The 17224-nt window shown below is 51.3% G+C and overlaps 1 protein-coding gene across 2 annotated transcripts in view; it reads left to right on the top strand.

The window, feature by feature from the left end:
• Positions 1-9774, top strand: part of EPHA8 (EPH receptor A8) — a 64671-nt gene extending 54897 nt beyond the window's left edge. For both annotated transcript variants that reach the window (XM_009689603.2, XM_009689604.2), the window contains exons 14-17: positions 1044-1193; positions 2419-2609; positions 3077-3232; positions 4980-9774. In XM_009689603.2, coding sequence (XP_009687898.2) covers positions 1044-1193; positions 2419-2609; positions 3077-3232; positions 4980-5094 — 612 coding nt within the window. In that variant the 3' untranslated portion in view covers positions 5095-9774. The remainder of the gene's footprint in view (positions 1-1043; positions 1194-2418; positions 2610-3076; positions 3233-4979) is intronic.
• Positions 9775-17224: the final 7450 nt, after the last annotated feature.

Genomic DNA, 17224 nt, shown 5'->3' with positions numbered 1-17224 from the left:
TCCCAGCCTGTTGTCCATCTAATCCAGCTGGCCTAGCTGCAGAATGAGGGGAAGGCCTGAACACTGCATGCTCTGAGCCATTGTTCCCACAGCTAAGTGGTAGGAGGTGCAGACAGGGCCTGGTTGCGGGCTGAGTTCAGGAGAGGACCTTGCTGACATTGCTGCAGAGCCAAAGGAGCTGCTTATGCTTTCCAGTTAGAAGTATGTCCCAGGGAAATGAAAGCTGTGCTGGTGCCCCAGGTACCTGGGACAACTCAGCAAGTTTGAGGTGAAAAGGACTGTTGTGTGTGGAAGCTTAAAGGATATCTTTCCAATATGAGAGACATGGAGCTACTGGAGCAAGTCCAGTGAAGGGCTACTAAGATGACTAAGGGACTGGAGCAGCTCTGATACGAGAAAAGACTGAGAAAGCTGGAACTGTTTAGCCTGGAGAAGAGAAGACGGAGGGAGGATCTTATCAATGTGCATAAGAATCTGAAGGGAGGGTACCAAGAGGATGGGGCCAGATTCTTCTTAGTGGTGCCCAGCGATAGGGCTAGAGGCAACAGGTACAAACTGAAGCACAGGCAGTTCCGTCTGAACATGGAGAAAAACTTCTTTATTGTCAGGGTGACAAAGCACTGGAACAGGTTGCCCAGAGAGGTGGTGGAGTCTCCTTCGCTGGAGATATTCAGAAGCCGTCTGGACACAATCCTGTGCAATGTGCTCTAGGTGCATGAGCAGGGGTGTTGGACTAGATAATCTCCAGAGGTCCCTTCCAGCCTTGGCCATTCTGTGCCTCTGTGATTCTGTGATGTGGTCACACCTGGAGCCTCATGGTGTACAATCCTCTATGCATTAAGGGACTTGGGCATCAGAGTTTGGCATGTACAGAGAACATCCGACATACAGAAATAAGACATAATGTCTACCCTGGGTGCCAAAGCTGCTCCCTGTTCCAAAGCAGCAAGGCCCAGCCTGGACTCCCAGCACTGATCTGGTATTTGAGTGCATTCCTCCATGCAGACCTTTAGGGGTGATGTCCGGGGTGTTTACTGTTTCAGGGTGGGAAGATCCCCATTCGCTGGACTGCCCCAGAAGCCATCACGTACCGCAAGTTCTCCTCAGCCAGCGACGTGTGGAGCTACGGCATTGTCATGTGGGAGGTGCTGGCCTTTGGCGAGCGCCCGTACTGGAACATGACCAATCGTGACGTAAGTGAACATGGGCCAATGAGAGGGCCAGCCTGCTTCTCCTAAGTCAGTCTATCAGGGGGCCCTGGGGAAAAGGGCCCCCCCTGGGCAGCCCTTACCTCTCCTCACATCCCCACTGGGCTATGTATGATGTGTCTGTCCTCCTCCCCGCCCCTCCAAGGGGGGCATTAGTGTCTAGCCCTGACATTGCTCCTCCAAGCACCACGCAGCTGTATCCGCCTCCTTGTTTGTAGCACAGTAGCTCCTGTTTGTGTTTGTGTGCGTGCACTTTGGGACTCTCCGCCTCCACCCCTTCCCTATCTGCTCTGTGCAAGCCTTCCTGCTGGCTGGAGAGCCTCTGTGCATAGTGTCACATCTTTCCCATTCCCTAAAAGAATGAGAGTTTCCTCAGGATCACTGCAGCCCCACGGCATTAACCTGCCAGTTCTTCCTGCAGCCAGCGCTGGGGCTTTGTCACTTCCACTGCCCACACGACGGTTCTGAGAGCCCCAGACTTGTCCCACCTAGTGGCAGGGGTTGGGGTTTGTCAAGAGTTATGGGGAGGCACTCTTAAATCAAGACTAGCATAAAAACTGTAGTAAAATGGAGGCTTTGTTCCTGACTACAAACTGGGAGCAAAATTTCCAAAAGGAGACAATAAAATGAAGTTTCTGACTATACAGATCCACCAGATTCGTTTTTTATCTATAGGGGCTACTGACCTATCTGCCTGCTCCCTGTTCCTTCATCTTGAGAGTCCCTTCTCTCTCCAATGTTTTTATTACATGAGAAAGTGGCTTTGGTGACAACGGAGCTTCTTCCCAGGCATGGCTGCAATGACTTGTGCAACTTGTTCTCCACAGTTCTTTCACAGAGGGTTTCTTCCAGCCTTGCTGAATGGTAACAAGCCCTGGTTGTAGAGCAACTGAACGAAGCTCTCGTGACTTATCTGCTGGAGGGAGACAGCAATATTTTAAGCCTGTTGGAACACTTAATAAATCTGCCATCATAACAGTCATTTCCTGTGTATATATGGCATCCAGTGTGCTTTTAGCTCTGTATAGGGACTACATGCAACTTGCTAGCAGTAAACTTCTCATTTAGCATTAATCTTTTGTACAGCCCCCTCCCTTTCTGATGGCCTTGAGAGCTCAAGCATCAGGGATCTCTCCTGCGCATCCTGGTCAGGGGTGCTGAGAGTCAGACTGTGAGAGCAGTTCCCTGTCAACATATGGCTTTCTTTCAGGTCATTAATTCGGTGGAGGAAGGCTACCGCCTGCCTGCTCCTATGGGCTGTCCCACAGCCCTGCACCAGCTCATGCTGGATTGCTGGCAGAAGGACCGCAATGAGAGGCCTCGCTTCTCCCAGATTGTCAGCATCCTGGACAAGCTCATCCGCAACCCCGAGAACCTGAAGAGCACGGCCACCGTGAACCGGTAAGGGCCCTCTTGGCTAGCTGCGAAGAACAGGTATAGACTCCCTGCCAAGCCACAGTCAATGCTGGGCAGAACGTGTCAGACACAATGAATAGGGCAACTTCTGGCCAGCTCTACCAGTGGTGGCTTCCCATCAGCTAGAGGTGGCCTCCCTGTGACCACAGAAGTACATAGGGCCCATGGGCACAGGCTGGTCATGGCGGGTAATGGCAGAGTGAGAAACAGCCTGCATTTCACTGGCCCACACCTGCTATGGCATTCCTATCATAAGGTCTAAATAAGCATATGCAGCACCGTCCACATCATGGTTGGTCTCACTTTACTAGGCTCTTAAGGCCGTGTAGGACTCTGTCCTTCCCTCACCTGCAAGGTCACAGGCTTTTTCAAATGGATATCACAGCCTAGCCGTGTAGGACCGTCGTACCCTCCTCAGCTCCTGAGATAACCCCCTTCCTCCATCCTGCCAGGTTCACCCAGACGCCCTTTGAAAGGGGTATCTTCGACTTCACCAGCTGTCTCACAGTGGAGGACTGGCTGGACTCCATCAGGCTGGGGCACTACCGGGACAACTTTGCCATGGCAGGGTACTCCTCCCTGGGCATGGTGATGCGAATGAACATCGAGTGAGTACCAAAGAACAAGTAGCACTGATGGGGTTGCCCTGCACTGTTAAGAGTACAGCACTCAAGCAATGGCCAGTCCTACCTTGGATTGCAAGAGCCAGTTGGCTCCCCTAGAGGGGGATGCTGGAGACATCCCTGAGGACATGGAGTCTGACCTGTCCCAAGTTCCTGCCGAGGCCTGAGACAGTGTCTGAGGCGGTGCTGACCTTTGAAAAGAGGAGTGGAAGTCATACTAGAGAGGATGTGTGGGTACTGAGTAACCTCTAGTGCTCCATGGTGCGTCTCTGGTGCAGCTCCACTATCATCATAGGATCATAGGATAATCTGGATTGTAAGGGACCTCAGGAAGTCATCATGTCCAACCTCCTGCTCAAAGAAGGGCCAGCTATGATGTCACTGTCTCCCTGCATTTCCAAGCTTTCTTTCCCCTGCAAAAGGCACGTGCAGGCCAGAGTGGTCCTGGGTCATACCACACAGCTTCTCTGTTTGGAGGGTGCTAGGACCCTTGGGAAAAATCTTGGAGGGACCTTAGAGTTTTCTGAGGTCCTGGTGTGCTGGACAGGCTCCTTGCTCGTTTCAGCAGGGCAGGGAGATATCATGCTGCATTCAGGGCTTCAGGACTTGGTGTGAATAGGAGGTTATAGTCACAAAGATCTCTGGGCCTGAAAACCCCCTTTAGAGCAGATGAAGTTCCTCCTGTCCTCCCATGCAGAAGAAGCAAATCAAAAAGCAGTGAGCTTCAGGAATGCCTCAAACTTCACTAAGTACCAGGCTGCAGGGCTCAGGGATCCTGCCTACATGGAGGCTAGTGCAGAGGCAAAAATCTCTCCCCAGTGGTCAAGGTTGGGTTGAGGAGGGTAGGGGAAGACTTGAGCCACCCACCATCCTCCTTCTACCCATGTGTAAGGAGAGAGCTTCGTGGGGCAGCTGATGTAAGAAAGAGGCTTGCTGTATTGCCTTCCAAGGGGTCCTCTGAGGTGGCTGATGCTCTGAGTGATACTCGAAAGGATGGCAACTTTATGTGCTATATGCTGACCCGACAGTAAGAACGGAAGCAACTTGTGTTCCCTGCCCTTGTGGTTTTAGCATCAGCATCCAGGCTGGGAAACACCTGTTCTACCTCTCAGGAGCTTTGTTCCCTATCAAAAGGCAAGTTTCTGTCAAGCAATAGGAACTGTGACTCTGAAAGGGTGTAACAGTGCAAGCCTTGATCAAGGTAGGACAGGAAGACTAAAAGCCAGCAAAAGTGAAGACAGAGAGTTGCAGGCAGAGGGCTGGCATTCCTGTGTCAGTCTGAGGCTGTACATGGGGGCCTTGCTTTGGGACTGAGCTGATACTGATCCATTTTTCTGAGGTGCATCGGGGAAGCTTCTAAGTCATTTGTCTGTCTGACTGGGTTATCTGAGAGCATCTTCCGAAAACTTAATCTAATTGCAGAGCATTGATCTTGCCAGGCATTAGCCCGTCAGGAGTAAGCCCCCCTCTACTCCTGCTTCTCCACCCCAGGGCTGTGACAAAAGCCTTGTCACAAGGATGTGCCATGGAGAAAGACAGCCTATCCTTTCCTGGGCGGAAGCCGATGGCTCTTCAGGCCACAGCAACCTTACGCTGATGAGTGAGGAGAGAAGAGCTAGGCAGGGGATCCTGGGCGGCTCCATGGGGTGTGTGCATGGAGAAGAGCAGTGTCTCTCTGGGGCCTGACATGGGGCCAAGCCAAAGGGTATCTAACAGGGTCCTTGTTTTCCAGGGACATTCGGAGCCTGGGCATCACCATGATGGGTCACCAGAAGAAGATCTTGAACAGCATCCAGGTCATGCGATCCCAGCTGCTGAACACGAATGGTCCCAGGAGGCATCTCTGATCACCAGCTTTGCAGACCCGCATTGGGCATTCCTTAACACTTACCCTGGCAAAGGGGCAGCAGGGTAGTGAGCAGGGAGAGGGGTGCAAGATCAAGATCTGGAGCCCCTCCAGCAACTCTTTGATTTGAGTTCCAGTGGAAACATGGCTTCCCAGATACCTTGATGATCCTGCTGTCTCCCATCTGAAGAGGGGAGCAGCCTTCCAAGCAGGCTAGGGACAGGCCATTCCTCTCTTCATACTCTACCATGTTGCTGTGGGACCAGGAATCTTCAGACAACTATGCAGTGCAGGTGGTAACCCCCTTAAACAGAGGGATGCCCCTAGCTGCACCTGCAGATGGAAGGGCAGCTGATGCAATAGCAATACCAGGAGCAGTAGGACTTGGCTTGTCATGCCCCATGGCTCCTTTGGATCAGACAGCTGATCCTGCTTTGTATTTCCAGTGAATTTGTTGTATCTCTGAACTGAAGAGTCCCCCACAGGATGCCACATGGCAGTGAGAACCCTGCTCCCAGTACCTTGCAATTCCAGTGTACTCCAACCTGGACCTCCAGAGCTGCTCCAGCCTCCAAGTGACTTCATGGCCCACCTCCACCAAGCCCAGGACGGCAGGGGATGGAGTACTGGGCAAGTCAGCAATATTAGGAAATGCTGGCAGGAGTGCAGGCTGGTTCTGCGTGCAGAGGAGGCTTCCCCAACATAGAGGGAGAAGTGGCCAGGAGCTGCTATCAAGAGCCTCAGGAAGCTCCAGGGTACACTGGAGAGTCCCCACTTCTTGAACCCACCAGCACTGCTCCTCTCCAGATCCAGCACAGGCATACCAGGGCAGCCCAGGCACATTTTCTAGGGCTCCAAGCTCAGGTTTCTCCCATGGCAGAACTATCCCTCCTGCCCTGTGGCCTCCTGTAAAGCTGTACCAGAGCAGAGCAGAGTGAGAGAATTTGCTCACTGGGGTCAGAGAGATTTCTGTCAAACCCCAATTTGTTCTTTTATTGCCCTAGAGAAACCCAAGAGCTTCCTGTTACCAAGTTGCCTGCCTATGCCAGAGGTTGCCTTGTTCTCTGCACAGGACAGTTTGGAGCAACATTTCCAGCTGCAAACACACAGCCCCCTGGCTGGGGACAGGGGCTCTGCTCAGCTGATGCTGCATGTCAGGCAAGGCTCATAGGATCTTCAGCATCACCCAGCTGATGAGCCCCATGACTGAGAGGCAGTTTGACCTTTCTGCCACAGCTCTCCTCTCTCCTCCGTTGGGAGCATCTCTTTTAACAAGCTTGCCTGGAGTGGAGCAGAGGCCTCCAGAGGCATGCGGAAGGGCTGAGCGGGCTGCAGAGATGGGGCTGTGCCAGGGAGGGTGAGCAGGTCATGGGCTGAGGAGGCTTCTCTGGGGTGTAAATACAATTTTCTATGGGGTTCAGAACTGTTTTACTAATGTCTGATGTTAAGTACACAAAAATGGTCTCAAAGCACAGAAGCCTTGGTCATGAGGCTGAACTCACTGCAAAAAACTCTGCTGGAAGGTGAGCTGGGGCAGTGCTGCTGGAGATGGTCTCTCTGGACACTGGAGAGGAACCACACTGACTGTCAGAAACCAGCATGGCCCCAGGATCCTGCCCTTAGCACTGTAAGACTGTCATCACTCCAGTGCGAGTACTGGCAGGAGCTGGCTTGAGGTCTGCTCCTCCCAGTGCTGGTGGTTGTTTGGGCACAGGAGGGGAGGGTTAAAGCCATTTTCCAGCTGCAATAATCCTGGCTAAACTGGCCTTTCTGAGGCTGGCTTAGTTTTCCATCTAGGGCACCTATGTCCTGATGGATTTTTGTGACTTTGGTGGGCACTCTACTTCTTCCTATGGAAGCTCTTTGTAACGGGGGACAGATGCAATGTGTTGTTTAATTTATATTGCACCCTGCATCCTGCACTCAGACCTGTCACACACTCACCCTGCAGTCGGTGTAATGATTGAAGTCAGTCCAAACCCTGCAGTGGGTGCTGGCTGTGTCCTCTCTTCTCTATGCATGGGACTCCTTGGTGAGTGAATTCTGCCTGGACAAACCATCCCTACACCTATGAGAGAGGTGAGGTCAGGCCAGACAGACCTGTGTCCTTGGGGTCACAGAGGCTGGACAGTCCCAGTCCTCAGGGCTACAGGGTTTTCTGGGCAGCCCTGGGAAGGGAGGCTGTGGGATCTGAGCCTATGGCAGCCTATGGGCTGCCAGACAGCTCCTGTCCCCAGTAGCAGAGTTCATGGGGCTGATTCTGCAGGTTGGGGTAGTTGGACCGCACCTTGGATGAGCTTTAGTCCCTGGGCCACACGGGCTCTGGCCGTGAGGATGGCTGGGCAGGTTTTGCCTGCTACATTCAGAGCCTGCACCTCTTTCTGGATAATAAAACGCCTCCTTCCCACAGGGCATCTCATCACCTATTACTGGGCCTGTGCCTCACACAGCTGCTTCACAGCTGGTAGAGTTCATACAGGCCTTCACAGCTGCTTCACAGGCACAGAAATGCCCAGGTAACCACCTGCATCTGCTCCAGAAAGCCTCTCCCGTGTGGTGGATGCTTCCTTGGAGAGCAGGAGCATCTGTAGGATGAGTGCGCATGCCTGGACCTGTGTGCATAAGGAATGGCCAAGTCACTAATCACTTGTAGACTTCCTGTGTGGGTGTTATTGTGCTGTGGGGTCAGGAGAAGGCCTCCCCTCAAACACAAGGCCGTTCCTACATAGGGTTATGTAAGCATGTGAGATCATGTGTGTAGATGCTCTTCTGAACTCCAGCAATGAGTCCCTTGTGGACTTGCTATAAGCTGTAACCAAAGCACACTGGAGATGAAACACATGGGTTGTTTGCAATAGCACAAACTGCTATTGCCTCGAACAGCCCCAAGAATAGACATAGGAGTAGAAAGCTGAGATTCTTCCTGTGCTCCCAAGTCCAACTTTAAGTCTCAGCCCTCATGGATCCCTTGCAGGTTCTCCCAGATCTAGGCTTACCCTCTCCTGGAAATTCAGGAATTGTTAAAAAAACAAAACAAAATTAAAAAAACCCAACCCCCCACCCTGAGCTAAAGTAATTTATAGGCATTTGACTGTGATCCCAGCTACCCTCCAACAAAGGATTTGCCAGCATTCGAGCTGCAGGGACAAAGGTGTTTACAGAAAAGAAGGATATGTTTCTTGCTAGAAAAAAACAAAAAGGCTGGAAGGCCTGTTTGAGGCTGGATGCATCCCAGCACACGGCAGGATTGGCTCTATCCATGTCACTGCTGGTACACATGGCCCCTCTGTCCCTGCGGCCTTTCAAAGATGAAGGTGACCCCCCACCCCCACCCCCGGGAATCCACCCCTGCTCCACTGCCCACACTGCAGGAAAGGCCAGCCTTGCTCTCCAGAAACGTCATGTAACCCGCCTACTGTCCCTCCAGGAACACCATCTCCACCACCACATTCATCTTTCCTATCACCCACATCATGACTGCAGGATGCCCATTGCTGTTTCTGTGCTCATGTCCCTGACCTATCCCGTCCCTGACCCTTCTCTTTTCCCCACCGCCTCCCAAACACATCCTTAGGCATCATGTTCCACATATATGGTTTCCTGGAGCCTTTGTTTGTCATAGAGTCACAGAAATGTGGTTGCAAAGGACCTCTGGACCCCACCTCATCCAGCCTCCTCCACAAACACATCCTTCACATACAGCTGTTAGGATCTGCTCAGACCCTCTCTCCATTGTGCGGACATGGACAGCAAGTGGATACCTCATTCACAACTCACTGCTGGCACTAGGCATGCAGGACAGCTAGGAAACGCTGGGAGATATTGATGTTCATTGACGACCTACATTTTGTTGATTTATTACACTTAAGAATAAAGCCAGCATTCACATTCTGCAATATGAATCAACTTTCTTAAATCCCTCAATTTCAAAGCAAACACTTGATCCAGGGAAGGATGGCTGATACTGACGCCACTCCAGGTAAAGTCAGGGACAGATACGCTCTGCTAGGCAGGCGTTTGCTGCTCTGCATGGTTAGGGACCCATTCTCAGAGCTGCTGCAGAGATACGACAGTATCAGCTTATGCATGTTTGTGAGGAGTATGCCCAGGACATTGTCCCCTTGGGAGCTACACCCACAACTCTTAACGATCCAAGCAGGAAGATGAGACAAGACTGTATCATTTTTAACATGTCATTTCTCCCCCCTTGTGGAGGAAATTGCCATGAGCAATGCAAGCCCAGGAAGGGCCACTCATTCAGAGTTCTCCTCCAGGACACAGGTACATTTGCAGGCTCCTGTGTACCACTCCATGTCCCGGTAGTTGTGCCCTGCTGCAGCCAGTGACTGCCAGGGCTGGCCAGGGCTGGCACATGGGATTCCCGAAGGCTGAGAGAAGAACCAGCTTGGGACCCAACCCCTCATGAAGGGGTACCATGGGGAACATGTCCAGGGGAAGGAGCTGACCAGAAGGACAAACTCCTCCACCTGAGGAGAGGCTATGGAAACTCTGGACATATCAGCAAATAAAACCCCTCATGTATGAAAATAGCCAGCATGGCTTTCACACTGTCTTAAATGTCCCCAGGGAGACTTTTATTCCAGCAGAGCAGAGAGAGCTGCTCTTTCCCTGGTAAAACAGCCTGCCTTCTCTAGTCACATCCGACTCCCAGCTACTGATAAGTCATCTCTGAAGCATTTCATTTATAGCTGTCTAAGTCAAATTTGGCTGTGTCATTAATAAATGAGGTTCTGCTGGCTTTGAGTGCCTGGAGGTGGCAGTCTGGACTTACAGAGCACCTGCAGAGCCCCATGTGAAAGCACCCATCTTAGGTTCGCACCCACGCTCTTTTATGTCAGCTTTATGCAAGCTCGCAGGGGTCAAATACACTCCGTGGATAGTGTTAGCAGATGGTGAACTCTGCTTCATATTTACTGATATGATTCCTGTCTGATCACATACCAGCTTAGTCTGCCAAGGAATGCTGTATTCCCAAATCACCTTCTCTCTTTGCTTTTAGCACAGCCATTTAGCATCATGTCCAAGTAAATTACTCAGGATAACCTGATGTAGGACAGGAACATCATCCGCAGCTGAAAGGGTTAAAACTAGGTTCTACATGGGTTTTGAAATATCCTTTAGCTCATGTCTGGGTTGAGTCACCATTGCAGAATGAGTTAGCTGCACATTTCCTCCCAGGACGGATCCGTCCGGAGATTCGCAGAAGTGCTGGTTCTGCAAACAGGGCAGGTCCTGCCCAGCCTCAAGCGAGCTGGGCTCAGGAGGGGATGAGTCAGGACTGCAGCAACCGCGACTTGTCTTACAGTGCCTGGGAACATGGGATAGGATTTAATGCACAAACGTAGGTCTGAGAGTTAGAGATCTTCATTTGAGTGGTTGCCTGTTGAGACCAAGTGGGAAAAGGAGGAAATGGGTGACAGTTTATCTCTCTCTCTCGCTGTGGCCACTTGCTTTGTGAAGGTACCTTTCTCTTTCCATTGTACATAAGAGGGAACCCAGGGTGATCAGCTGGACCTCCACGCCTCTAGTTACGTGATACTGATCCCTTCTCTGTATCCAGTTGTAAAGGCCTAAAGGGCAGCACTTGCTCCATATGTACCCATGTTTTAATGCTGATCTCAACACAGGAGCAGTAGGACCAACTCTCTGCACTTCCCACTCACCTCCCTTCCCACATCCCCCGGGGACTCAGAGCACATGTCTCTGGTGAGGTTAGGCACTGGACTTAAAATAAAAACAGATGAGCTTTGGACTGATGCAGAGCAAAGGGGAGTGGTAGACATTGTGCAGAAAAGTCTACTAGGATCCCTGATGGGAAGGTGGGCCTGGTGCTACATTTCTGCCCTCTCTCATCGTCCATGACCATTTGGGTACCATGGGGATACTGGGTGCTTCTTGTCTCCCAGCTCTGGGTGAACGGCCCCCTGAGTCCAAACTGGGAGAAGGACCAGGCTGACCCCCACTGCGTGCTGGGACAGACACCCAAAACATGATGCCACTGGTCTGTGGAATGTAACCCAAAGTCTGTATGCACACAAACCGTGCAACTCCTCAGGGACCTATGGCCAAACCCAACATCATGTACATGGCCTAGGGATGCGCAGTTTTCTGTGCGGTACACGAACACGATGCCCAGTGCTCCACCCTCTGACTATTTTAGGGCTCTCCTACCCAACAATTACAGGTACAATTACATCTGCTCTTCTGAGCAGGCTGTCAGATTTCCACAATATCCTGGACAAAAAACAGAGTCCTTCAGATTTCCTGGATGAAGCACCCTGGTGGGCGTTTTTTGGGAAATCCCAATGCATAGCTGCTTTTAGCTGGCCTGCTTATGCTGGCCCATTCAGGATGGGAATTGCAGATCACTTGCAGGTGCCGAGGAGATTTCTGTATGCGAAACTGGCTACACTTCCCTTACACAATGTACTGTTTATTCCTAGAAGTAAAAATCAAGACAGTTATTTTCTGAGTTAAAAAAAGACTGTGGGGCTACGCAACATGAAGAAAACTTGTGAAAAGGGTGAAGGCCTATTAACCTGTTGATCCCAGGCATGGCACATTAGAGCATTTCATTTTGCTGATACTGAAGAAGTTTAATTATTCCCAAGAATTCAGTGGTATATTCCTGACCCTAGAGTATTTCACTCATAGATTTAGCATTACTCATCATTGTTTCATATCTTCCTTGCTTTCCCATCTTCTCCCCACAAAGCTGTCCAGAAAATGGCCCTTACAAGGAGCAGACAGAGGGATGGGGCAGGAGATTAACACAGAGCAATCCATGTCCTTCCCAAACAGAGAAAGGTGCAAAATGAAATGATTATACTTGGGGAGGGAGAGGTGAGGGTATGTAGACGATGGTGAGTGGTTGTATTTGTGCATGGACAGGAGCTGGGGGGTACTGGATGGTGGAGGCATTTGAATGGATGTGCTTTGGTGCGCTCACAAAAGCGTGAGCTCGAGGATGAAGCGTGCTGCAACATGTACGCAGGATGTGCTTAAAAGAGCAGACAAGCTTACAAGTCTGAATGCAGGCTTGAAAATGGGATCGTGGAAGTACCTGGCAGCGCATAGTGTGTAAGAGCATGTGCATCCATAAATGCACCCTGCATGTGTGAGCAGGCAGCATCCCTGTGCACAGCCCCCAGGGAAGAAGTAGGAGGACCAGGCACTCACGACTCTGTGCAAGCGTGCACCCTAGGTACATGGAGAAGCAGGAGAAGCAAAAATGCATCTCCATGCGCTGTGGAATTGGCTCTGTTCCACACAAGCTACATCCCACATGGATACAGAGCAAGGAGGGACGAAGCCCCTTTTAGTGCTGGGCTCCTCTAAATCCATTATCAAAAGATGAGGTTCCTCATTAGAATTCCTTTATTTCTGTCATATTCAGAGCTGCCAGGGAAGGGTCAGCAGCACTTATGAAATTTTCAATTCTCGTAGGTTTTGAATTTACATGTTTTTTCTGTGTCTGAGCTGGAAGAAGATTATGAATAAAAGATTAAAATTGGAGGTCTCCAATCATTTAAGAGCAACGCAACGAGCGTTTATTCTGGGAACAAGCGCAAGCCAAACACTGCTGTATGAATACCAAAAATTAGCAGCAAACTTCAAACAGGGCCTAAACAAAAGGCTGTGCTCTTTGATGTGACTCTCTGCTGGGGTGCGGGGAGGAGCAAACCTGGGGAGCTGGCAAGCTCTGGGCTCTGCAGGGTCTCAGGGAGCAGAGCTACAGCCTCTTGGCACCGTCTGGAGCTCTGCGCTTGACTCCAGATGCTCCAGAGGAGAGTGGAGTCCTGTCAGCTCCACCTCTGTCCTGTCTCGTGCTAGTGGGGAGCACTTCGATTGCTGAGTCCTGCTGCAAAGCATTAGCGCTGTACCGTCGCTGGGTGCTGTGCCTCCAGGAACTCTTCCCCTACCTCCAAGATAGCTGTGCTGAGGAGGGCAATCATGAAATGCTGCTTTACTGATTCATCAAGACAAATGCTTGTCATCATCGAAGAGGTTGTACTCAGCTCACAGAGTGCTGGAACAGTCCTTTAGCAGTCGGCTCTGGTGATGGACACAAGAGGCAGGGCTTTTAGAGGCAGGAGAAATGGGGAGGTGGAAAAAGAAGGGTGGGTACAATGGATTTTAATGAATGAGGGTATGGCTGGGACAAATGGAAAGAACTGACACAATTAGAGAGAGGAAGGGGAGCTGCAATGAGCTGAGAGCACAGGGGAGTCAAAGCAGGCCTGGGTGGGAGAGGCCTCAGCAAACCATGCCTAGTGTGGAAAAGGACTTTTCGTAATGAGAGGCAATGGCTTCTTGAACAAAACCTTTGCAGCACCTGCTTCCCTGTTTGGAAAGATGAAAACGGAATGGGACTGACTGGTGCATGGCATAGTCTCTTCTGATCATGGGCATGTTCTCACTGGGTTTCCTGAATCAAGGTGATCGATAGTTAGAAATCCCATTCCGTGCTCCTAAAGATACTTGACCTTCCTCCCTGCATCCTTAGCTGGGCACATGGATTTCCAGTTCTCTTCTTTAGCAAGCCTATGAAAGTTAAGGCAATAGACACACACTTGCCTTGTGGTTTCCAGCAGAGTTTCTCCCAAGCTTTGCCAGGATAAGAGATACCTAGATCCAGGCAAAGTGTTAGTCTCCTTAATTCTCTTTTCTGCCTCAGTTTCCCTTGTCCTTTTGGAATTTTGATCCCACATCTGGAGCCAGGGGTTCAGATTCTCACCCCTACAGCCCACAAGTCCCTTTTCATGCAGTCTTTGTTTCTGAACTGCTACACATCTGTGCGTACAACGGCCTGGGGATTACTTGCTCACAGAGCCCCCGTGGCTGGTGCTCGTGCAAAGAGTGTGGCAGAAGGGTCTATGCTCTGGAATTGCCTGTGGCACCCCCAGCCATGCACAGTACGGACATGCCCATGTCCCAGGAGGTGTCTGAAGGTAATACGCTGCTGTGGGACAACCACAGAGAACCAGTGATCTAGCATGGGCTACAGCCCCGCTGTGAGTGGGAGGCTGGACAGGAAAACCCAAAGGTCCCTTCCACCACGCCGGCTGGATCCTGAGAAATATTTCTAAGCAACAGCTCTTATCAATACAAGCTGCATGTAAAGCACTAAAATGTTATGCTCCAGCTTTCCTAGATATTCCCATACGTTTAACCTCTTCCATCCTGCCCAGGACTACTAGCAAGTGTTTGAGGGTGAAGCGGTAGGTAGTGTTCCCCCACCGTGTGTGTGCTCATACCTGTCGTGTGTCTCTCTCTTTCCCTCTCTTGGAGTGGTGGTGGATTTCAGCCAAACGTGACAGAGGACAGAGAGTACAGAGGGGCGCATGCTTCTGCAAGCTGTATGGAAATAAATGACAGTCAGAGAAAGAATGTGCGATGTAGCAGTGCCCCCACAGACAAGACGGTGGCAGCCTCAGCTTGCATCTACATACGTCCAAAAGGAGGCATGAGAAAGGGACCTATGACAGGTCTCTGTAGGCAGAGCTTTGCTCCACCTCCCAGTGAGCGCTGAGATATCTTCCTAAAGGAAAGCACCCCTAAGACTACTTGTAGCTCATGTGCTCTGTTTTTCCATACTTTATGCTGTGCTTTGTTCCCTGCTTTGCTGACAAACCATCTTCAGCTGCACCTGAAAAGCACCCCACCACCTCTCCTCACCCTCTTCCTGGGGCATCCTTGGGCTGGGTTGCCCAGGCCTGAGCTGTTCTTGCAGCCTGGGGAGTGAGGGCAATGGGCAGCATTGTGGGGCATCCCTCTGGATGGTGGTGGTGAGGGGGGAGGTCTACTGGTGCTCTCTTGCAGGTGGCCCTACCATATCCTTGCTCAGGGGCTTGCTCTCCATCACCCCTGGGTAGTAGAAAGGCTTCCCTGGGCCACGCTATCATTTGGAGACTGCCAAAGCAAAACTGCTGGGGATGCTGGGTTTTACCTCCCTGCCAATGTCCTGGAGCAGCTTCCGGCCTTGCATAGGGCAGCGCCTGAGGAGGACAGCTCTAATGGGGATGACATGCTCCCTGTGAGAGGATGGCAAGCTTGGCAAGCTAGGGAGCACAGCTCCCTCCCTGACAAGAGCGGAGAGTCGTGCTGTTTGAAATTCACCACACACACATCACAGGAAGGCAGGAGGGGAACTGATCTGGGGAGCTTGGGTTTTTGTTTTCACTCCGCAGCGTGCCTGTCAGAGATGCCCGCCTCTGGGAGGACAGGATGGATGGATGGATGTGGCTGAGCTGAGAGATGCTCACGGCGGGTTGCACAGAGCTCCCTGTGTTTTGATAAGTCCTTTGGCGCCGGTGCTGACAGCCGCTGCTGCTGACTCTCTGCCCTCACAAAGCAACGCCTTCACTTTGATCTTCTCCCAGGACTGCTCCCATCACTGACAAAATCCCTTCCTCAGCTTTTACCCTCTCCTGCGTCTTCCAAGCATCCAAGCCCCAGACATCACTCCTCTGGCCATAGGACTCTCACCTCCCTTTGGAGCAGAGCCCTTTCCGTACCAGGACAGTCAGTGCCAAGGCCTGGCAAGACAGGATGCTGCTGACTTTGCTCTTTTTAACTGTGCCTGGGTTGTTGGTCCTGCTCTGTTCCAGGGCTCCAGTACAGCCTGGCAAAAGTTTTGTTCCCTTAGCATATATTTTTTGGAGAATGCCTTTGTGTCATGAGGCAGGCAGGCAGCCGTGAGCGCTGAGCAAGCTTTCAGTGATGAAATGATGTGGTGTGAGGATGAACTGCTCCTGGTCCATCCCTTATTCTCCACTGGCCTGGTGAAATCCCACTCTGAAAGCAAATGGGCCTCTACCAGCTGTCTCTCTCCATTGTCCTACGTCCTTTTGTTCGCGTGCTATTTGCCAAGCTTACTAAAGAAAAAAAGGCATCTTTATCATGTCTGTATTCATGTTTGCTTTTCAAACCTCTCTAAAATCCAAGTGCCTTGCACAAACCAAGGTGTCTGGTCTTTCCCTGTGATTGTAGGTGCTTTTTGCATAGGTGTTGGTACCTGAAGCATAGGACAAGAGAGCAGATCCAAGCAGACATGTAGTGAGTCTACAAACTTAACTGTAAAAGGATGTAGAAAAGGCTCTATGTGGTGATGCTGTGCAGGAAAACTCCCAGACTTTCTGGGTTCGTGCCTGTGTCTCCATGCCTGCTTGTTTGCCTCAGACACCAACCCTTGTGCGGCTGCTTGGAGGCAGGTTAAACCTTGCCAGGCTGGACAGCATCTTGTCTTCTCATCTGGGCTTGTTCTTTCCATGCTACAAAAATCAGTTTGCTTCTCTGAAGCTTTGCTACCATTTTTGCTTGTTTGCTCTAAACCCTCTTTTCCCTTTTAGGTTTCAGCATTACTCCATGTGTTGGGGGGATGCAGGTCTCTGGCTTATGGGGGCCAAGACAGGTAAACACTGCCAAAATCGTGTCCCCAGGTCATTCACAGGAGCTTGGATTTTCCATCCGATGCACCTTTTGCCTCAAAACTCCCTTGGCTTCCCCCTTCCTTGGCCCAGGCTATGTGTGGGGAGCTTGGTTCCTGGGTGCCTAAATCCCTCCCTACACACAAACCCCATCCTCTGACCTGCTGCCTGCACACTGCTGCATAGGCTGAGTGGTGCAGGATGCCTCCCTAAATCCCAGCCCTGCAGGAGGCCTGGAGCCTGTCAGGTTCAATCAGTGTTTCCCCCTTTCGGTCATTAGCACAGAACATTTGAGCATCATCTGCAGCCCTGGGAGGAGGGCAAGAGGTGCCACAGCTCTGTGGCAATGCCTGGTCAGCCCCAGCCTCAGCAGCTGCTGCTCCTGGTCCTTCTTCTACCCTCTCTCCACCATGGTATTGCTCTGATTCTGCACAGTTTGGCTCCCCTACTTTGGGGAAACTGCAAGAGACCCCTTTGTAACTGAATTCCTTGGGGACCTGCTGGAAAAAAGGGAAGAGACAAAATCCTTCAAGGAGGAGTGAGTGCCCCGGACCACATACCCCATCACCTCAGAAAGGGCGCTCATGTGAGGACCCAGCAAACCCAAGCTCTGGGGCTAAACCCCACATCCCAGTGGTATGGCAACGCCTACTGCCTCCCCTGGATTAGATTTGTTCTTGT

This window comes from Struthio camelus, chromosome 21, assembly GCF_040807025.1.
Source record: "Struthio camelus isolate bStrCam1 chromosome 21, bStrCam1.hap1, whole genome shotgun sequence".
In the NCBI taxonomy this organism is placed as follows: domain Eukaryota; kingdom Metazoa; phylum Chordata; class Aves; order Struthioniformes; family Struthionidae; genus Struthio; species Struthio camelus.
This window is presented reverse-complemented; position numbering and strand designations above follow the sequence as displayed.